Source organism: Seriola aureovittata, chromosome 17 (assembly GCF_021018895.1).
Source record: "Seriola aureovittata isolate HTS-2021-v1 ecotype China chromosome 17, ASM2101889v1, whole genome shotgun sequence".
NCBI lineage: Eukaryota > Metazoa > Chordata > Actinopteri > Carangiformes > Carangidae > Seriola > Seriola aureovittata.
The window spans coordinates 9,881,592-9,903,882 of NC_079380.1; the positions used below are offsets into that span (position 1 = coordinate 9,881,592).

Here is a 22,291-nt window from a genome sequence, read left to right on the forward strand (position 1 = left end):
TCTTGGGCAGTATATTCATTATTTTGCAAATGTTTCCAAGTATTTTCTGTCTCTAAAGATGAATATAGAGATTAAATCATCTCCTGTGCTCCCCGCTGTTTATTGTGGGGGCCGAACTAAACAAAGCAGTAAACAAACAAAGCATGACGGAGGCTGAGAGGTTTTTAAAACCCATCTTACACACAGGCCCAGAGATGCAAATGAAATTTCACACAGTCTCACTGTCGAGGAAATTGAATTACCCTGCTTGTTGCTGGACTGGAGGAATGCATTACTAATGCTTTGAGGTGAGGGGCTGAATGACAGGGGGGGGGGTGCCTGCACCATCTGACCCCCCTCCTCCTCCTCACCCCAAGGACACTTCCTGAGTCTGGCTGGGCTCTCTGCCAGGTGGTCAGACCACGGCTCTCCTCAATGCCAGGCAGCTGCACGATGGCCAGGAGGCACACGAGAGAGAGTCCAAGCTGCTCAAGGGAAGACTTCCATTTAAAAATGCACACGTTTTATCAGCACTAAATCACAGGGTGTGCAGCATCTCAACCCCTCTGGTAGAGATTGTGTAGGGTCATACACTTTGTCCTAATACAACTCTGGTATCAAACCCTCTGTGGAAATAATGTGGCAGAACATAAACCAGCGGTTTTGCATGTTTTAGCAACTAGAAATCATTCCTACTCCACATTACTGACATTGCTATTTTCCAAAACATACCGTAAATATTTAGATTGTTTCCCTGCCTTCCTGGCAGCACGACGTTTCCATTTGTTCCAGTGCAGTATGAAAATCACACCACAGAGACTCACAGTGGACATTGAATTGACTTTATGTCTAACTTACATAGCAGGGGGTGTACACAGCTGACAACAGACAAAAAAGATAAACATGATGGTTATGCTTTGTGAAGCGGTTGGCAGTAATATACTTTTATTCTTTCATTCATTCATTCATTCAGAGAGAGCTGAACAGACATAGCAGAAGTATTTGCATTATTTTCTTAAATAAAACGACCAATACAGTAATTATATAAAAATACTCCACTATAACAAGAAGTGAAAATGTATTTGGTAGTTGAGCCCTGTGATTCCCAACCTGGGGGGTCGGGCCCTTTCCAAAGGGTCACCAGATAAATTGAAGGGGTCGTGAGATGATTAATGGGAGAAGAAAGAAGACAAAACAAAGCCCCGATATATACATTTTTTAATTTATCTTCAATATTTCCCTCTGAAAAAGTAGATCAGAGTTAAGCAAAGTTCCTCTGCTTCCATGTCTTTCACTGCTCGTAATGTTCACTTTCTCAACATGTCCATGTTTTCATTGCAGGATAGATGAGGTAGATGAATCATGGGTGTGAGCACCTTTGTGTCCTGTTTTCTGGAGGGAATCCTGCTTCTTTGTTGCTTACGAGCTAAAGGGAGTCAAGGAAACAGGGTGCCTGGTTTGTCTCCTTTGTGGCCGGGCTCAGAGGGAGGCAGCTGTGTCCCCGGGAGTCAGCGCTCAATGTTATTCACACCTCACCTCCTCCTTTGTACGCATCAGCCGGACCAGTCAGAGGGAGCACGTAGCCAGTGAAGGATTTACGAAGCTGTCTGGTTATCCCTCTCCTTCACCTTTTTAAAAAAATTTTTTTTTTACTCCTCCTGCTCACTGAGATGCTTCATGACTTTTTCTCAAAGCACTTCCCTTTCCTTGCTGTTCTTTTAAAACGATCTGAAGTCTTCTTTTTTTTTCATGATCCACTGGTTCACCACCACCTCTAAAACCAACCACATCAGAGCTTTAACCACACTATCTGAGCTCACAAGGAAATATCTGCGTCCTTATTACCAAGGTTACAGCAAAACATTCAGAAACACAGTTTATACACAGGAGAGAAACATTCAGACACAGGCAGAAGCGGGTTTGGTAGATAATTATAAGGATAATCTAAAACCTTTATTTGTCTGCTGTCCTCCACCTAAAAGTGTGTTGCAGTGATTAGATCCAAAATCTTTTTACCAAAAGGTCACTGAGGAGTTATGAGCTCTCACTTCCTGGCATTTTGTGCCATCATTTGCATCCTAATTTGAATTTGTGCAAAGCACCATGACTCAGTCATTTTGCTACAATGCAAATTACCTACATTCAATATAATCAATCTTATGCTGCCGTAGAAAAGATAATAAAGACTGACAGTTATTCGACAGTTTAAATCACCATCATTCATGTAGGGATATTCATTTTAGTCATGTTGTTTTTTCAAACTGTTTGACCTTTTTTTACTGCCCGTATATATGTTTAAATGTCTTCCCCCCAGGCCTGTTTGTAAAGTTGACAGCTTCTGGTCACCTGGTGCAATCATATGAGAAAATTGACCTTATTATGATCATTTTTGCTTTGTAAAACATTATTACACTGGTGCAATCTTTCTGTCTTTTGGGGCACCAGTTATATTGTCTTTGTGTTTTGTCACACAAGGCCAGTGTACAGATTATGAACATTTACAAACTGAATAATAACATCGCTGAAATTAACAGTTTGTCTTTGAATCATCATTATATTCGTGGCATTCATTTTAATAAATGTCAATTTGACCTCTCCAAACAACCAGCACGAGACCTAGGAATATTCCACAATAAATGCAGTTCATATCTGTGAAATTAACACTGACTGACCTGAATGTACAACATAAAGCCAGACTGTTTATATATCCAACCTCACAGTCCTGACAGTCTGTTAAAAATATGAATGTTTCAAATTTGAAATGAATCCCAGAAGTCAAATTTTTGTGCAGAGCCTGGCAGGATGAATTGAATTTGAGCACTTAATGTGACAATCGCTCATTTCCTGCAGCATCTTCCAACTGAGAGGGAAACAAAAAGCTGCTGGTCAGCTCAAGGCAGAAACGCTGGTCCTCCTCCAAATTCCTCAAGTCCTCCACTCAAGTGCTGCTCACTACGAAGTTCAAGTCCCTCTACAGCAGGGATATGTGATACCTGGATTATGGTAAACTCCCACTTGGTCTGCCTTTAGAGCTCACGTCGAGCAGGATTAAAGCCTGTGCCAGTTGCTGTGAGATCTCTCTGCGGGCCAGCGGGACTTGTCCCGCCACTCCTAATCCTGCAGACAATGCAGGCTGTTAATTGGAGACTGACTGATACAGCAAAGGAAAGTCATGAAGGCAATGTGCGAGTGGCCAGCGTCTCTGTAATCCCCTGCACTCTGAGGAATGTCCCTCCGTGGCAGCCATCCATACCTCACCACATCCACTCCAACTCCTCTCCCTCCCACTCTGGGCTTTTCCATTTCACTGACAGTTAGACCTGCTGTTTTGGTTTTCACTCAAACAAACAGAGTGATTTTTACAGTGTTGTGAAATTTCACATTATCCATTCAGAGCCACTGATGGGAGGTGCAAGAAAGCACACCCAGGTGTTTGTGTTTCAATCAGCAGGGTACAAACTGTTTAGATTTACAAGAGTCTCTCTTGTCAGTCCACCTTAAGAGGGGCCTGAAACGATGTCATTGTTAAGACGTGCGAAGCCTCGATATCCAGTGTTTTGATGTTCTAACATACAAAACATAATGAAATATAAACAAATAAAAAATCATAAAACTATTTCTTGTCAATGAAAACAAAAACTACTGAACGCCAGAAAGATAACGTCACTTATTGACTCGTTTTTTTGTCATTTTGCGTCTGTTTGAAGTCATTTTTTAAATCATTTTGAATCGTGTTTTGTGTCTCTGTTGTGTCATCTACTGACAATGACGAGGGGAGGGTGAGGGTTGGCCAAACCAATTCCAGCGGGGCCATGCCATCCCATCCCTCTGGCCCCGCCCCTGCTGTACCACTTTGTTTGTTTTTTAAGTATTTTGCACATTAAAAATTAAAAGTGAGACTGTTTCTCATTCAGAAATGGATGAGAAACAGTCTCAGCGATCGTAAATCTGTTAACTGCCATCTTGAGTCATTACATGGGTGTCAGACAAGACACCATGTCGATATATTTGGTTTCTCCCTGGGGGTGAAGTGACTCAGACAGAGACAGACCCGAGTTATGTGGGTGTTTTATGTTTTGTAAACAGGACACGATGACATTTTTGGATACTGGATCCCTTATCAGTGGCAGAAAATCAGCCACAGCAACAGCCTCCAGTCATATTTCATAATGGTACGCTGACAGGCAGGTGGTCGAGCGGCGGTCGGTGGATGTCTTCAGTTGGACGTTTGTGTTCTTGTAATCTCTCACCTGTTGTCACATTATACATATGCAAAACAGCTACACACGCATCACAGTTTGAACAGCAGAGTTTTGGAGAAGTTACACTTCTTCCAGTCAAGACACTGACTTCTTATTTTAAGACATGTCTTATCTTCTAATGATGTTGTTACCTTAGCATAGCACAAAGGTTGGAAACAGGGGGAAAAAGTTAGCACCTTAGCACCTCTAGAGCTCACGCACATGTTAAATCAGCATAAAAACAGGAGGACAATTTCAGGACAGTTTCCTCCTCTCTGTCGCTGTGTGTGAGGCCGAAAACTTGGCCTCGGCTCAGGGTGTAAATTGAAATGCTGATGGCCTACACTTAAAGCACACTGTATTTCTTATATGCTGCAGCTGCTGGTATGGGAACAGACATAATTGCAATAGCAAATGTTGAGGAAAGATAAACAGTGGGAAACCACCAAAGGACAGTAATCACATATAACAAGTGCCATTCATTCAAAGTTGCTCACAGATGTGACAGATTGGTGTGTTCGGAGGATTACTGATTTGGAGGGATTACAAATGAGCTGGAGGAAATGGGTTTAGCCAAATTTAACTCTCATACTCTTATTTCCTCCTGCTGCACACACAGACTTCTCACTGAATTAAAGATACTTCTTATTGAGCAAAAACCCTGATAATGTACACGCCTCTTCGGTTATGACTGAAAATGTTACATTCAAGTGACAGTTTTGAGAGTCTGATCTTAAAAAGATTAGTGATAGATTAGACCAACACTCTTATGATTTGTTATTTATGTAAAAACCTCTTGTAGGAAAAGATCAAACTGCTCCTGAGCCGATTACTGTTTGCGCATTCACAGCTTGCCAATTTAATAATACAAGAGTTTTACACTTAAGCCACATGCCCTCTTTTCCCATGGGTGCAGAGCCAGAGGAGGGATCTGTCTCTTCCTCTTGTTAGCAAGCTGGGAGAAGCTGATCAACCGTTTGCCACTAAGTAAATGAGTAAAGCTACCAATCAAACTGCTTCGATTGTTCTATTTTACACAAATGTATGATTTGAAACTTCTGCACAGATTCAGTGGAAACACTTTGTGAGTCAGCCGAGTGAAGAAAGCGGGCGCAGATGACTGATGTCTGTTTGAACATGAGATTTAGACACATAAAAGACTGCAGTTTTTCCCACTATACATCTCTGGAAGGCAAAGCTGTGATTATGGTTTGTGGTGGGGATGTTTGCTCCGGGTAATTTGTCTGCCATGTGAGGTGGCTCTTCAGCTACAGGCCTGCCAGGGTTCAGCCAGCATGTGCGTCTGGAGGCCGATAACATCATTTTTTACTATTGAATGCTGATAATTAGAAAAGTTGCAAGAATTCTGTCTTTTTGTCAGAACTTTAATCCGTCTATTATATTTATAGACCGAAAAGTCAGCCCTGAAATTCATCGGGATGATACTTGTATCTCCAGTTTTTGGAGCCTCAGGTCTAAAGTTTTGGGAACAGTCTGAATGGAACTATTCATCGCGATCTCTGGTGGAAGGATTCAGATCCTTTACTTTAACAGTACCTCAGAATTTTACTTAATTATAGTGCTTGACGAAATTAGTTACTTTCCGCCATGGGTTTTGAATTTTTTTTTTTTTTACCATCTAATTTTTAAGAGAAAGTTTGACATTTTGACAGGGCGCATAGTCGTTTATTGACGAAGAGTTATTAGCTCAATCTCATATCTGTCTGTTTGCTAGCCTGGTTCTCTCCAACTGTAACAAAACCAGCCTGCCAGCACTGCTCTAGAATGAATTTCAATATAAAATCTTGTTTGTTCGATCTGTACAAAAACTGAAGTTTAAAAACAACAATTCCACTCCCTGAAGGTTGTTACTCTTACTGTTACTCTTCGCTTTTGTGCTCAGAGGTGCTGGTACATTTTTTTAACCCGACAGAGCCAGGCAAGCTTTATGCTAAGCTAAGTTAGCCGGCTGCTGGCTACAGCTTCATAGTTACTGCACTGATGTGACAGTGGTGTCAGTCTTCTCATTGAACACTAACTCTGGTCAATCATAAGCACATTTTTCAAAATGTCTAAAATATTCCTTGAAAGTGTGAAACATACTTGACCCTGTGACTGATGTACAGTGGGGTCTATAGGTCTGAAATCACTTTCCCATAGTGGTGTCAGACTGTTGTAGGCTATATTATGCACTACATAATTAGATTGTTCATTTTATTGTAGTAGCTGGCTGAGATGACGCTATTTTTAACTACTTTAACTTCTCTATATCGCGTATGAACAATACGGGCAATCCTACTTTTTTTGGGGTCTCGTGTAGTTATTTGAACATAACCAGTGAACAAGTTATAGACATTAGAAATGTAAACTAGACATGTATATAAGCATTACATTGTATATATTCTAATGGATAGGATTTTAAAAGGTTTGACTCTGAAACTGAAATTTTAATCTGCAAAGTATCAAGTAACTACAGCTCTCAAATATGTGTAGTGAAGTAAAAAGTACATTTCCCTCTGAAATGGAGTGGAATAGAAGACTGACTCCCCATGTTTCTTAGTTACCCCTGGTTTCCATAGCAACATCATACAACTCTATGTTAAGAAAAACACTTTTTAAAGTTTCCATGCTACCAGATTTTGTATTATACTTCTATGAAGTTTATCATCTTGAACTTGGAAGACAGTGAAATAAAAACACAACCAAATATGTTAAGTTTCTCAGTGGTTATGCACTTTTATTTAAAAGTTTCAGGTCCCACCGTGGGTCCCATGGTAGTTGATACCACGATCAGCTCATAATCCCTGAGAAGCCGGTGTTGGGACTGAACTGTTCGAAACCCTCCAGATACTGGAGAATAAACACCACAGTCATTTAGTCACACAGTTCAAAGCAGTACAAAAATCGTGTCCGGGTCATTAAAAGCGTACGTAAACCACAAAAGGGGGGGAAATTACATTCTAAACATATACGATAGCTAGTCGTTTGAACAAAAAGGCACAGTACACAATACTGTAATCAAGATGTACAGCGAAACCCAATATGGGTGAGAGACGACACAGAGGGAACAAACACCTCCATGTGCAAACACTGACGTTGCTCTTGTTAAGTTTTCACCTCACAAGCCTCAACAGTAACCAGCCAATATTATGTGTAAATAAAGAACATTCATGTTAATAACAATAATAATAATAATAATAATAATAACAGAGAGGCTCATCAGTCTTTTGTGCAAACTATTATAGACTGAAGCTCAGATTACACGTGTGGTTATTATTTAGATTCCACGGTTCAAACTGCTTTTCTCTCTGCTATTTTGGGTCTTCTCTGTCCCAAGCTTGAAGTTAGTAATTCTCCACTGTTGAGCCTTTAGAGGTGAGAGTCTTCTCAGGAGCAAACATCAGCTCATTTGAAACTCAACTGTGCAATTTTCAAAAAAAAAAGAAACGTCTTTTCAAAGCAATTCAAAAGCTGATTGTAACCCCAAATCAAAATCTCTTCCACTCATTGTTTTTCCCTGATTGTAACAAATGCAAGGAGCGTTATTAAATACATAAAAATGAATAGTTATTGAGATTTTGAGGGGGTTATTTTTTTGTTGTTGTTGGTTTAGACACAAATCTGAGGCATGTCATTAAAGGACGTAAATATTAGGTCAGTTCACCAAAAAAAAATTTTAAAAGGGGAAAAGTGCTTTGTCCTGATATACCTCAGATTAGGTCACCAAACGATGCTTTTGGAAATCAGCCTATATTGCCAGCTCAGGTTCGTAGAAGAAATAACACTGTTAACTTAAAAGCACAACATCTTCATATTAGAGCGTTTGTCCGGAGTCATCTGAATTAATAGACATAAACAAACAAAAATAAAAATCCTGGAAAAGCCAGTTATATGTGGTAAAAGCCAGAAAAGCCTACAGACCTGAATGGCTTTGCATTTTTGAAAGCGAAAACAAAAAGAAAAATGTTAAATGGAAAGCTGGCAAAAAGGCTTGAATATATGACAATACATTCTATGAGAATCGCAGATACATTTACAAGCAACATATACATTACAAAGCTCAACTGATTGCCTGCAAAGCTTAACGCTGAAAGCTACTTCCTGCCGAGAGCTGGAGTCCTCCGCCCCAGCATTATGGGGGGGGGGGGGGGTCCTGGCTCCAGACAGGAAGAAATAGTCCCGAGGCGGGCCGCACAGCAGCCCAGTAAAACTATTAAAGACCGTGCATTACTGCAGCAACAGCAGCCGCACGGTCTAATACCAAACACTGGTCCCCTTGAGCCTTTCAGATACCGAGGCACGACGGGGACGAGGATGAGAAAGGAGCGGTCGCCCTAAAAGGCAACCTGAGGGGGACACCATGGGGTGTCTGGATACAGGAGACAGTGCACAGACTTGAACCTGGAAGAAAGAAGAAAAGAGGGTTGGAGTTAGATTTGCGGAAGGGCGCGGACACCGAGATTAAATCTGTGTCATGTCATTAAATAGAGACAGATCTCTCACCTGGATGGATCCTCCTCCACAGGAAAAGCCCCTTTCAAATTGATAATATTACTCTTGTTTTCGAACATCCCATAACTGAGGGTGATCTGGAAGAAGAATCACAGCAAAAGACATGAGCGACATAGAAATTCAAATTCATGGTTTCAGCTTGAGCTCCAAAGGCTGTAGAGGATACGGTATGATAAAGGATGATCTGAGTTTCTCACCTGCTTGTGAATCTCAGACCTCTGCACCTGTTGCAGGTTCTCCAGGTGGGAGTGGAACAGGTTGCTGCGGGTCAGTGGGACCCCGAGAACCGACTCGATGATGTAGCCGATGGTGCAGTCGTCCGGCAGGCGGATTTTCTCTGCTGTGTTCATGAAGTGGCCGCCACTGGAAAGACACAGACACCCGGTCAGTGCTGGTGTGTGATACGCCTTCTGGAGGCCATAGTAATTCAGCATTTCAAAATATTGAACTTGTAGGAAGTCTAAGGTTGTAATGAGCTACAGTTGTAGTTCTTCCATTATGTTAAAAGGAAAATGCCAAACATTTTGCCCTTGTGGTCTTTGCTCTGAATGCACAGTGAGGATTTTATTTTGAAAAGCAAACAAGCTTATAGCAAAATGTGACAATTGAAGCTTTTTTTGTCATCTTCAAGACGGAGTGACTGACAGTAAGTCTCTGCAGTAAAGTAGTAATAGAGCGTATCTGAATCTTACCTGGCCCACGGGCTCATCTTCAGTGCCAGACCCCGGCTCACGCAGAAGCCTGCTCCTCCAGTAGCAAACCAGAAGTTGACTGGTTTCTAGAAGAGGAGACAGAAAAACAGTGTTAATATATGGTATTATCTGAGAAATAACCTGAAATTATGAGCTTGAAATATTAGATTAATAGAAATAAGAATCTTCTAAATACCATCTTATTGTCCCCCAGTCTCTCTGTGGCCTCTATGGGCCGGTCCAGACTGGGTTTGCCGATGTACATGTCCTGGGTGTGGGGGTACTGGGACAGGTGCTTCACCAGAGTCCGAACATTCACGTAGTTGTCATCATCAACATGACAGAACCACCTTAAAACGCAGAAACAGAAGAATTAGATTAGATTAGATCCTGAGATATTCAGACCAATGCAACAAACTCGATTTAAACAAATGTGGACTATAAGTGATACCTACTTTTTCCCAGACTCTATGAACTTGTCATATTCCACCGCCATCTTGCAAGACAGAGCTTGTCTGCTATGAGCTGCGGAGCAATTGGTGTTGATTGCATGACTCCCTGTGGCAAAAATGAGAACAAATAGAGTTGGTATCATCAACGGAGGCTCTATGTATTTGATTACCATATTTTACTGAAGCAAAATGCTCAAAGCTGAATTTTTATGGCCTTTAAAACATAATTTGATTTGTCCTAAATTCAGAATTGGCCCCTTTTCTAATAAAACAATGTGCATCCTTGTTCCCAAGATGAAACCCCCCTCATAAAACTTACCAATTTTCTTTTTTAGCTCCTCATCCTCTCCGTCTGTGAAGATGTAAGTCTGTGAACAAACAGGGGGAAAATAAACAGATGAGTGGACGTGGTCTTTAAATCCATCAAAACTAAACCACTTTGGTTTGGCCGATCATGTGAAAGCGGTCACACGATCAAATTCAACAGTGTGTCCCCTCTTCCTCCCTATGAAGGCCGGTGTGATTAGCATCAATCAACATGTCTTTTATGCAGTGGAAAACACACTGAGTTAAACAACCCCCTGCTCTAATAAAGGCCTTTTGTCCTGCGTTTCACTCTCTCCATGGCAACTATGCAGCGGCCCCGAAGCATCCCAGACATAGAACAAAGGAGGAGGCAGACTGTCCGCCCCCACACACACCCCATCCGTGTATCCCATCCCCCGGATGAGCCCCTGCACTCTGCTGGACCTGCTGCCGAGCTTCATCAGGTTGAATACATCTCAAACTGTGGCACAAAAATCTTATAGTCAACTCAGATCTGATAAACCACCAAACACAAAAAAATCTCTTTCTCCCCGCCGCTGCAGGACTGACACATTGTACAGGTTGAAAGAATCCAACCACGAGGCTGCAGGCGCTTGTTAAATGTAGCAGTTAGTCATAAAAGGAGTTAACAACAAAGGGCACCTTACAGGAACACACTTTAAAGAGGCAGGGTAAGATTAGACTCCTCTTTGTGATAGCTCACACTGAGCAGGTGCAAGCTGGTGAATGGCGATGATGAAAAAGCTGGCGGCCCTGGGCTTTGTAACCGCCAGTGGTCTGTTTACTCTTCAGCTCAGGTGAGGCAGCACCTGCCGAACATCACGCTTCCTTATCTACGCCACGTGTCTCTACACGCCAGGTCGCGCCGCCTTAGTAACCCTCACTGACAGAGCACTTTTATTCTGCTATAACTCACATCCACAAGTTTGCTCCCCTGCTGCCACTGCAACCAGGCTTTACTAGAATGAGACGACACATCTTTTTATTTCTTTTTTTCTGCACAGGAAAAAAAAAAAAGCTGCTTGAACTGTTTGTGAAGCAAAACTGAGCAGATGTTGCTCAATGCTAAAGGCATGATCCTGTATTTGTTTAAGGAAGGGTGGTGGGTTCACTGGTGAAGGGATCAGAGGCTGGCGCTGTTTGCTTTTAAAGCCCCTTCAATAGACGGCCTAATCACTGAGGCAGCTGCCAGAGCTGCCAGGGCACTGACAGAAAGAGAGGCAGGGAGGGAGGGGAAGGGTGGGGGGTGGAATCTCACTGCTGATTAGTAAATCGAAAACCGTGTGTGGCCATTCACCCCCCCCCATCCTGCCTCCTCCTCCTTCCCCCTCCTCTGGGCCCACATACACGGCCAGAGCCTCTTGAATAGAACAATGCTGTGAGTTTTCATGCTGGGTAAAGTCTCCACTGGGTAAATTCTAAATATGTTTGCCAGCATTTGCATACAGCTGCAGGAGTTAACTAAAGAGAAACCTCCCGGGGAAGGTTTTTTTTTTCCCCTTCTGTCTTTTGTTTCTTAAGTGAAACTAAAAAGAACTGTTACTTTCATGGAATACTAATTCATACCAAAGGAAAATGTTTCTGTGTGAAGCAGAGATAAGAGGCGAGAGGGCACGGGGTGAGGAGAAGTGGAGGGGGGGGGGGGTCCACTGTTGACCACAGGAAGGCCTGGCACGGCCCTGTCTGAGCTGGACGTGGTGCCTGGCTGGCTGTCTCCAGCTCCACCGGAAGGAAGGGCACCAGGCTCCCCTCCTTCCATCAACCACCACCTCCACCCCCTCGACTCCATCCCTCTCCTGTCCCACACATTCAAAGCATTTTCACCACTTTTTCTTTCTTTTTTAATCAGGGGACAAATGATTTGGAAAACAACTCACAGGAGAGCTAGAATGACTGCAGGAGGGACAAAGTAGTGAAAGATGGTGAGAGCTAAAAGGCAAAATAAGTTGTCCTTTAAAACGGCAGGAGCAGATTTCTAACACCAGGCTGTCCTCTTGAAGGACACCCAACCTCTTTCTGACCACTTGTACTGCTTCACTGTGCAGTCATTTAATTCACTCAAATACAGCGCCAAGTGTTTTTTTTTTCCCCTAAATACTAAAAGCGCTCATTGTTGGATGGAGCGCTGGCCAATTATCGTACTCTTAAGAGAGGAATGCATGGCACACACCAGCATGAAGATGTTGGTGCCAGCTGTCCAGACACTCGCAGGAGGAATTTGGGCTTTGATAAAAGCAGCTACTACGTGCCACTTTTACAAATCAATTCGGGGAAGGGAGAAGAAGAAGAAGAAGAAGAAGAAGAAGAAGAAGGAGGAGGAGGAAGAGGAGGAGGAGGAGGAAGAGGAGGGTTTAGGTCTTCTAGATTTCTATGATCTAAACTTTAAACTGGCGGTTGCTATTGTGTGGAGAAGGATCCTTTTTGTTCTTTTGTTTTAAGCCCCTCTCTGTCTGTATGATGCTGCATTGTTCCAGTGTGAAGAATGGGGGAATAATAGAAAACAGGAAAAGGGTATTGTATGTATAAAGAGAGACTTTCTGTTTAAGAAGCACCAATTCACAGCTACTTAATGGATTTAGCCACAATGGGAACCCATTTACCAACATGGTGGATTTCCCAAAAAAAAAAAAAAAAAAATGGTATTTATGCTCTGAATGGGCTCAAAGATTAAGAAGATCCACAAGCACTATTGTGTCAACACAGCTATCACAGATATAATCTGCCCTGTCTGTTCTTCATGTAAACAGCAGCCGATAACAGCTCCATCTGCACGAGAGTAAAAAAGAGAGAGAGATATCTACTTGCTTGTGCTTTAATAATACTTTTGTCCCTTGTGCCTGCAGCTACAAACGTGATCCAAAACTCCACAGATGTTCATCAGCTGAGCGTGAGAATCTGAACCTGAACACGGAGGACGGCCATATGTACATGGTGGGAACTCAGAGCATCATATGGCTGGCATTAAGGCCGCCCTTTGTTCAGTCTCTCCCGACCACCTGGCACCCGTCCTCCAGGAACTCCCTCCTGCATTGTGGTGCTCCCTCTGTCCCTTTTTGTCCGCGCAGTCACCCGCCAGCTGCCTGCCTGTAAGCCCTGCTGTTAACTCTGTCGGATGGGTTAACTAACATCATCCAGCACAGTAATTACAACCAATTAGCACAATCACTCCACATATAAGCAGATGATAAAAGGCTGGTTTGGACATTAACCAAAACGATGCAGGTCATCACTGTCTAAGTGATTGTGACAGTATATCATTATTATTATCATTACTATTATTTTCCTGACATTAAACACATCTCAAGAGAGGATTCCTCTCCCCAAACTTCCCTGGTGCTTGAGATAAAAGAGAAAGACAAGATTTGAAAAAGAGTGTGTGACAGTGCCTGTGGCAAATTAAAAGGACATTTAGAAAAAGCACATGCAACACCCCTAGGTGCAGGATAAAATCACTTTGACTAGACTCTGTTTTTTGCACACTATAGCCGTGCAAGCACCCCCTAAAGGAGCTTGGTTCTCAAGGCCACATATTCATACTCCGCGTGCCACTTCCCAGTACAAACTTGCCTATAGATGCACCCCTTTTGTCCCAGGCATCCTCTTTAACGAAGCCCCCCGTTTTCCCATCCCTCCACTGAGCTTGACCCAGACTCAGCTCCCACGTTCCCATGGAGAGAGGGGAGACAAGGGGCTGGGAAAGCTTTTCTTCCCCCTTCAGAAAGACGCTTTGTTAGTCCTGGAAGGGGGACAGCGCTGGACTCGGTGCTGTGAAGCATCCATTGCACCAGGGGCATTCACAGGGACACCCAAAAAAGAGGAGGAATAATAGAGAGTGGGAGAGAGAGGGGGGCTGAGAGTGGGAGAAGAGGGAGTCCTGAAAACTGCTCCCTCCGTTCTCAGGGACATCACTCAGAGGAGAATAAAAAGTGACAGAGCCGAGGAAATTCAGCATGGTTAACAGGGGCTGTGTGGCTATTTTACTGTGTCATCTGGTGACAAGGGGAACAATGCAGCACTGTAAGCGGCCATCAAACAGGCATCACCTGCATGTGTACACTGCCTTATTGTTCAGCTGTGTAGCACAGAGCTCAGCAACAATGGTATCAGCCCACAAGCAGGCAGACAGTTTCCTTAAGTCTACTGTTTCAGCTGGTGCATGCACAGTATTTGAGAGTAAGTAGAAAGTTGATAAATGCCAAATGAATAATGCATGATTAATATCAAGATCTCATTTTGCACTTTTCCTTTACCTGTTGCATGTTCCTTGAGACCCATGTGTCCAGGAGCAGGTTCAGTCTGGACCGGTGGAACTTCTTGGTGGTCTTCACGGCGATGAAGATGTCATCAGCGCTGATGTCCTCAGCTGGAGGCGGCTCGGCGGCGGACGCAGAGGAGCGTGCGGGCTTCTCCACCTCCCTACGTCCGCGGGTCAGCTTGGTGAAGTACGCCGAGAATCCTTTCTTAACCTGTGCGCTACCGTCCTGTGCCTCATCTCCCCGGAGAAGAGAGGGCGTCCCGGTGTCCTCTCCGCCCGTCTCCTCGTCCACCTGGACCCGGTGATGCTGCACAGCGACCAGGAGCAGCAGCAGGCAGAAGCACGCTGCGCTGGCTACAGAGATAGCTGTCTTCTTTCCGTTATTCTTCAGCATGATTAAAACTTAAAAAAAAAATAAAAAAAAACACTAAAAACTATGAAGCAGCTCGAATCTCCAATGCAAAGTCCATATGGTATTTTTTTTTCTCTCTCTCAGTAAAACACAACAGGATGAATCAAAGGTCCGTTCACGTGCATAGCTGAGTAGTGAACAAGAGAGTCGTTAGGAGGGAAAATATATAAGCTTGCATGCTGGCCACGCCTCATAGGAGGTCCTTGAATGCAGCATGCTAGTCAGCGACACAGATAAGGGGCGTGGTTATAGTTCTATGTATGTGTGTGTGTGTGTGTGTGTGTGTGTGTGTGTGTGTGTGTGTGTGTGTGTGTGTGTGTGTGTGTGTGTGTGTGTGTGTGTGTGTGTGTGTGTGTGTGTGTGTGTGTCCTGCACAGTTCAGTTTGGTTTTGACAGATAATCGGAGTAAAAGATTGACCCAAAGAAGACAAAGCTGCAGGTGGTCACGAGGAAAGGTGAGTTTCAAACTGCACCTGGAGAAAAACCTTTCTTTCACACAGCACTGAGACTCACACTCACACTCACACTCAATACTCTACTTTTTTCTTTTTTCTTTTTTTCTTCAAGGTGAGTTATTTAAACTCAACTAAGTGTGAGCCTGAGCCTGAGCCGGGTGTTCACCAGAGAAACATGCTCTATTGTTCCTCACTGACCTTGTGGGTACTCCAAACAGTTGGCCATTCCTGAACACTTGTTATTCAAATTCTGGCTCTCACAACCGACTGCCGTCTGGTGCTGGGACGCTGACCAAAAGACATGAGTTCCATTTAGGCATTTTAAACGTGCAGCTGCTTGGGGCCTCAGAAACACCCAGCTCCCGGCCACCACTATATTGAGTTTAGCATCAGTTAAAGGTCTAGTTTTGCTTTGGTGCGACATTGGAGCCAGATTTATCTCTCTATCTTGTGATCCTAAGAATATTAAAATATCCCATCTATGATGATAAACACTCAAACACAACAATCAAAGAAAGTCACATTGATGATTTTGGTTCAGCTTTGGGACAAACTCCCAAAAAGTGAAAAAGAAATGGTGTATGAGAGAAAGGCCCAGTCACACACATCTCTATGGTTAACTCCTCTGTCTTTACTTGCAGCAGCACAAACGTGTCGTTCCAGAACATTTGCACCAGAAAAGTTTATTTTCCACTGCAGGTGCTTTTATTCATTTTAATTCTGGGACACAGGACATAAGTTACGTCTCTGCTTTGTTGCTTCTGACGAGGCCTTTTGTTCACCTTTTAAAAGTGTGCACAGAGAGCTGTTCAAAAGCAAGTATAAGAAACCAGGCGGAGGGGGTTGTCTCTGTGGCCTTCATTCTTCCTCGATTAACCGCCTCTTTCTGCCAGACTCACATACATCACAGTGTTTTGTAAACCATTTTTTAAATATATACACCGGTTTTAAACGCTAAGTAGGAGGACTTTAAGTTAAGTGTTGCCAGGTTTTATTAATTTTACCTTAATTCAACTTAAAATGTTGAGTTGAATAAATCAACTACTGAGAGTTCACTCAAGTCACTAAAGTAACAAGATTAGCATACTAACAGACTTCCCAGCATGCATTGTTTGAGAGTTAAAAACTTTCCAGAGCACGGATGGATTAAAAGAAAATAGGCCCATGGGCCCAGACAGGTAAAAGACTCCCCACCCCTCCTATATGGGACCACCAGACTGAAAGAGACACAAAAAGACACACAAATGATGGTTGTTTTGCATCTCCATGGTAATTTTCTGTCTCTTTATGGTCATTTTGTGTCTGTTTGTGGTCATTTTCCATCTCTTTATGGTTGTTTTGTGTCTGAGCTCTATGACTTTCAAATATTAAGAATCACTTCATACAGAAGTTCTGGCCCCGAGGCTCCCTGACCTTTCGGACCCTCTGGGCCTGTGCCCGGTATGCCCACTTGGTAATCCATCCACACTCTAGAGACCCTTCATTTTCTTGTAATTTGAAGAAAACAAACATGATGGACTCTTGTTGGGCGTCTTTAATACATATTAATATAGAGTATGTTCTGGCTGATTCTTTTCATTATAATGAAAACAATTCTAACCACGATGAAGGTTAGTGTTGACTACAGCTCTTTAAGTGAGAACAAGAATTAATAAAAACTACATTATGGAATAACACTACACTCTGAGGATCCGTGGATGGATGGGCTTGTAAGGCCTTTATTGTCAGTTGTTAAAAATAGCAAGCAAAAGAGTCAAGTTCTCCATTTGTATTAGCTCTAACCTCCCCTTAAGTTCACAGTTTATTTCATCTTTTTAGAAAGAAAAAGTCACCCCACAACTCCATTTCATCTTTGACAAACATTACAGCTGAATACCAGAAATTAAATCCAGTCTCTTCAGACATGCCCACTTCCTCAACATAGTGCCCACAAACCCACATTTAAACACCAGTGTGTTTGATTTTCTGCCTGATTGTACCAGCATGTTGGGGGATCTGCGTGGCCCGAGAAACCTCAGTCGGATGGTAAAATTAAAGGCCTGCTATTTATAGTTCCTGCTTGTACAACAAAGGCTACACATGGATCACATATAATACAGCAGGTAAAGAATCTAGTGCATGAAGACATGTCCAGTATCTCTGTGAATATCCCACAACTGTCCAAAAAGTTAAGGGTCTCTTTTTATTCGCTGATAAACACACATGCACACTCAGCTCTGGAAGATGTCAGCTATAACCTGATACTCTATACAGTGTATGTAGAAAAAATGTATGGTGAAAAAAAAAAACACCCAACACAACATGGAAGACATTAGTTCAAAGCCACATCATTTTTCTCAACTCATAATGTTTCAGTTTATTTTATACTTCACTTTGTTTGATATTCTTCAGGATAGTTCCCTGGATGTTTCTGCTTTTTGAAGCTTTTGTTTATTAGTAACTGATTCAAATATGTGTCCACTGAATTGCAGTCTTTCACATTATAATCTGAGATGCAGATGTGCAAGGGTTTAGATCTCCTGCACACCAAACTCCGAATCCTAGATCATAGAGTTCTGCAGGAATGAGTCCTAAAACCTGGAAACTAGTTAGCATTTTTAGCACTGCTGTCTCCGTTGTCCAAAAGTCTATGTTTTTTTTTTTAAATTAATCTTTATAGAAACTAAAAAAATTAGTATACTAACGGACTTCCCAGCATGCATTGTTTGAGAGTTAAAACTCTCCAGAGCACGGATGGATTATGAGAAAACAGGTCCCCGGGCACAGAGAGGTACAAGGCTGGACCCCTTCCTATATAGGACAACACAAGTCTTTATGGTCATTTTGTGTCTCTTTGTGGTTGTCTGACTTAACATTAGCAGTCACTTCATGCAGAGGTTCTGGCCCCCAGGCTCCCTGACCTCTAAGGCCCCTGGGCCTGTGCCCAGTATGCCCACTTGGTAATCCATCCACACTCTGGAGACTTTTTCTTTTTGTTTGTAGTTTGAAGAAAACAAACACGATGGACTGATGTTTGGCATCTTTGATACATGTTAAGATATGTCTTGGTAGTTTATTTTCATAAAAATGAAAACAATACTAACCATGATGAAGGTTAGTATTACCACTGTTCAAGTGTGAGCAGGAGTTCTAAGAAAAAGTACATGTAGAATAAGACCACAGTGACTGTGAGGATCAGGGGATGAGAGCCTGGCGGTGGGATTTGTCTTTGGTTGTGTTTGTTTTCATGGACACACTAGCTCTGATGGGACTACGGGTCACACCAGAAGTGAAAGCCAGGGGACCGGGCGTCCCATTCAGACCACAACTTTCCTCTTAATGCAACATCAGGGGGAAACTCTCCAAGGACCACAGCTGAGAATGCATCAGATGCTCAAGAAACAAATAAATATGACCTATTTTTATTGATCTGCAGAGAGCGTTCTCATACTGTAGGTCTGAATGGACCTCCTTCAGGTAAACACAATGAACTGGTAAAATAGAGTTTCTGATTGTTTCTGAATGTGTTGAGAAAAAGTTCTTGCATTTGATTATCTTAAAAATGTCACAAATCTTTTGTCAAACTGTAAATGGTCAACCAGGAGCTAACATGTCAGGCTACTTGCTGGCAAGCCCGGACATGTTGAGCCCAACTTCTTCTTTTCAGTAATACAACATATAAACCATCTTTTTTTATTTGTGATCATTTGTGAGTCACTCAGAAATATCAGCCAATGTCAGATCAGTTTTCTTCATATACCAGTGTTATTTCTCCCACAGCAGCTTGGACTTCTCTACACTGTACAATGCAACTTATAGTTACTGGAAACTAGATATTCACTGGAGGCCGTTCAGGTTTATATTTCCATTAAGAGCTCAATACACTCATGGGGCAAATACTCAACTCAAGGGAACTCTAAAAGCTGTTGACAGCTTTGAGTTATTTCCATATTATAATGTAAATGTTAAGAGGGAGGAAGATGGTGGTTGTATGACCAACAACAGGCGCATGAAAAGGTCCCTGGTGTTGGAGTAAAGGGCCACTTTCCCAACCAGTCTCTTTTTATGTCTTTGGCCTGTAGCTACCTTGCTGGGACGTCCAATGGGGGGTCCAGAAGAGACAGGAGGCATTGAAGTGCTTTTAATTGTCTTTTGTTGTTGTCTCATCAGGCTCTTTATCATTTAAACATGTCAAATGTGTGAGCCATTGCAGAGGGGGTGTCCATAATCTGATTTGTTTTTCTCTGTAATCACAGGACATTAAACATAAAGTGTGAAGTCATTGTGTCAGAGTTAGTTTGGTTAAGCGATTAGTTAGTTTAGATTTTTTTTTTTTGAGGATGTATCAGTAGTGATAAAGTTTATTCTCAATTTCTCGGCTCAATAAACAAACTCGGTGCTGTGAGACAAGGGAGATATTTGGTGCAGAGGAGAAAGACACATCACTGCAGCTCCAACGAAAACAGGAAACTCATGGCTGCTGGTTGATGTCCTATTTTAAAATGCCCCCACCACTACCATAATTGTTCCCTTTCACTGTCCTCTCCATAACCAGGCGAACACGAGCTATTTGCATAACTGTTCAGATCTGCTCGTCACCCCCTGTTCCTGGCCTACTTCCACTCTGTCAGTCTAATGCTTCCCAGCACTCTCTCTTTGTGCCGGCTCTTGTTGTTGTGGGAACTTCAAATGACTGACACATTAAATTGGGAGGACTGTAGTCTAGTCTGGTCTTTACAGCCACACAACTGTGTGGCTCCTCAGGAAAAAAAATGGCATTGGACAGCCTGAATTATGAATGATGGGGGAGATTGGCATGGTTTCCTATTTGTTGTGTCATTTCTCACCAGTGTTACAGGGAGGGCTCTCTGTTGTGGAACATGAAGAGGTGCAGAGATATGATCTGTGTGTATTATGGCTGAAGAATGGGGCTGTGGGATCTGATACTGTGAAAATGACAGAGCAGTCTGATGTGTCAGACTCTCACGGGACGGCAGGCAGAGTGGAGCTGGAGTGAGAGGCTGTGGTGGGAAACTGCTGAGGTTACACACTGGGAGTGTTATGTGGGTGTTACACACATTGTGTAAATTCTCTTTTTTCTTTTTCCAGAAAGAGATCCATGGAAGACTATTTCTGATTAAAAAATATTCAATTGACAATTTTGACATTCATTTTGTCAACATTTTGAGATAAAACATTTAAACCTTGACATTTTGTCTTTTAATCTCATAATTGTGACTTTTTTTACTAATAATTTTTTACTTAATAAGTCCAGACCTGGACTTTTTAATGCAAACTTTTTACCATGACTGCATTTTTTTCCTTTTATTGGTAGAAATGTGCTTTGACTGAGATCTGAGTGTCTACAGATGTGGTAACAGCCTCAGAGAAAATGACTTGAGTTGGATTTGAAAATATGCACTGACAGCCTGAAATAAAAGAAGATAAGTAAAGCAAAAGGCCTATCACCATGTATTAAGATCTCAAAGTGTTTTACTCACCATGGATGAGGGGGTATAGCTCAGTGGTAGAGCATTTGACTGCAGATCAAGAGGTCTCCGGTTCAAATCTGGATGCCCCCTTCCCTTATGCAATACTGATGTTATTTCATCAGAAACGAGTGGAAAAGCAAGAATCAGTGAACTGTGTCGTCATGATAATTAATAAATACATTCAGCAATGAAGTAGAGATGAGCCCTGTTTGTGATGATAAAACAGGGCTCAGTAATGTAAAATTACTAAACAACCATAAACCTCCAAAAGTATCTTCACTAAATTACTGTAGTGAGGTTCAGTTTTGAGGTACTTCTGTTATATATACTTTATATTTGTATTTCACTACATTTCAGAAGTAAATTTTGTACTTTTTACAACACTATAGTGAAAACGCCACAAAAATCTTCATCTCAGTCTTTGTCTTTTTTTTATTGAGTCATAAACATTATTATCCATGTATTTTCTCAGGATGAAGTGGTTGGTACATTTGCTTAATGAGTTAATTTTTGACCTTTGATCTGTAACGTTTTCTATATATCATGTTTTCTGTGTGGTTTTTGATTCATCTTACATGATTTGCCCTGCATCATTTTCTAATCCCTTTCTAATCTTTAGTATGATTTCGTCTTCACTTACTAACCTAAATGTCAATGTGTGTGTGTGTGTGTGTGTGTGTGTGTGTGTCTGCTCAAAGTGTTTCATTCACTACTTGAACTAATTTAGAAGTGAGCCTCTGATTGGATCATATGGAAAGGTAGTAAAGCTTGCCTATGTACCTGACAAAGACTGAATAGATTGAAACGTAGGGAACTGATAAATATTCCAGCAGTAAGCAAGTAAGTGACATTCACAATAAACCAAAAATAATCCTGTATAGGCAAACTGGCTGAATGCTAAAGATGTTAGGTCTCCAATTCTTGTCAAATACAACTTATTATCTCCAAAACAGCTGAGTAGTTAAAGGTACAGTATACCTTTAACTACATTACCAGTGGTCACGTGACCACAGGTAAAAAGGTGAATAGAGTCCCTTTGGTCTCACACTTCAGAGCATCCTGATACTTGATCTGTTTAAATAACCAAACCGTCATATCTCCCAACAGACTGAAAAGAAACAATCATTCAGTATCAGGAAAGAACTAAATATTTCTGAGATTGTTGTTGCCCCCTGGAGCTTTACCACAATATTGTCCTCTGATACTGCAATACAGGTCAACCATCCCTACAGTATACCTTTAACTACATCACATCTGTTGCTATTTAGGATTTTAATGAGTGTTTGCTCTGAATCCAGAGTTCTATTAGCAAATAAAAAGATTAATTACCCTGCTTCAGTTTCACAGTCTATGAGATTTCAACCTTTTACTTGTTGACTTTACGACTCATGAGGATTTTCAGCTCATGTTTTTTTTTTTTTTTGTAATGCAAAGAGGCAAAGTTCAGTCACGGGTTATTGTTTACCAAGAGCGAGGTCTGCAGGGAGCAGGGTGA

At 42.0% G+C, this 22,291-nt stretch overlaps 1 protein-coding gene and 1 non-coding gene across 2 annotated transcripts; one reads left to right on the forward strand and one right to left on the reverse strand.

Annotated features, from left to right (window-relative positions):
• Positions 1-6,931: 6,931 nt before the first annotated feature.
• Positions 6,932-14,987, reverse strand: lfng (LFNG O-fucosylpeptide 3-beta-N-acetylglucosaminyltransferase). The gene is made up of 8 exons (XM_056402327.1): positions 14,454-14,987; positions 10,196-10,244; positions 9,880-9,982; positions 9,621-9,774; positions 9,425-9,510; positions 8,930-9,095; positions 8,724-8,809; positions 6,932-8,621 (listed from the first exon to the last, which is right to left on the reverse strand). The coding sequence occupies exons 1-8, from the start codon at positions 14,850-14,852 to the stop codon at positions 8,555-8,557; spliced, it is 1,110 nt and encodes a 369-aa protein (XP_056258302.1). The 5' UTR covers positions 14,853-14,987; the 3' UTR covers positions 6,932-8,554.
• A 5,827-nt stretch (positions 14,988-20,814) lies between these two features.
• Positions 20,815-20,886, forward strand: trnac-gca (transfer RNA cysteine (anticodon GCA)). Its single transcript has one exon. It is a non-coding gene; the product is annotated as a tRNA-Cys (tRNA).
• The last annotated feature ends 1,405 nt before the right edge of the window (positions 20,887-22,291 follow it).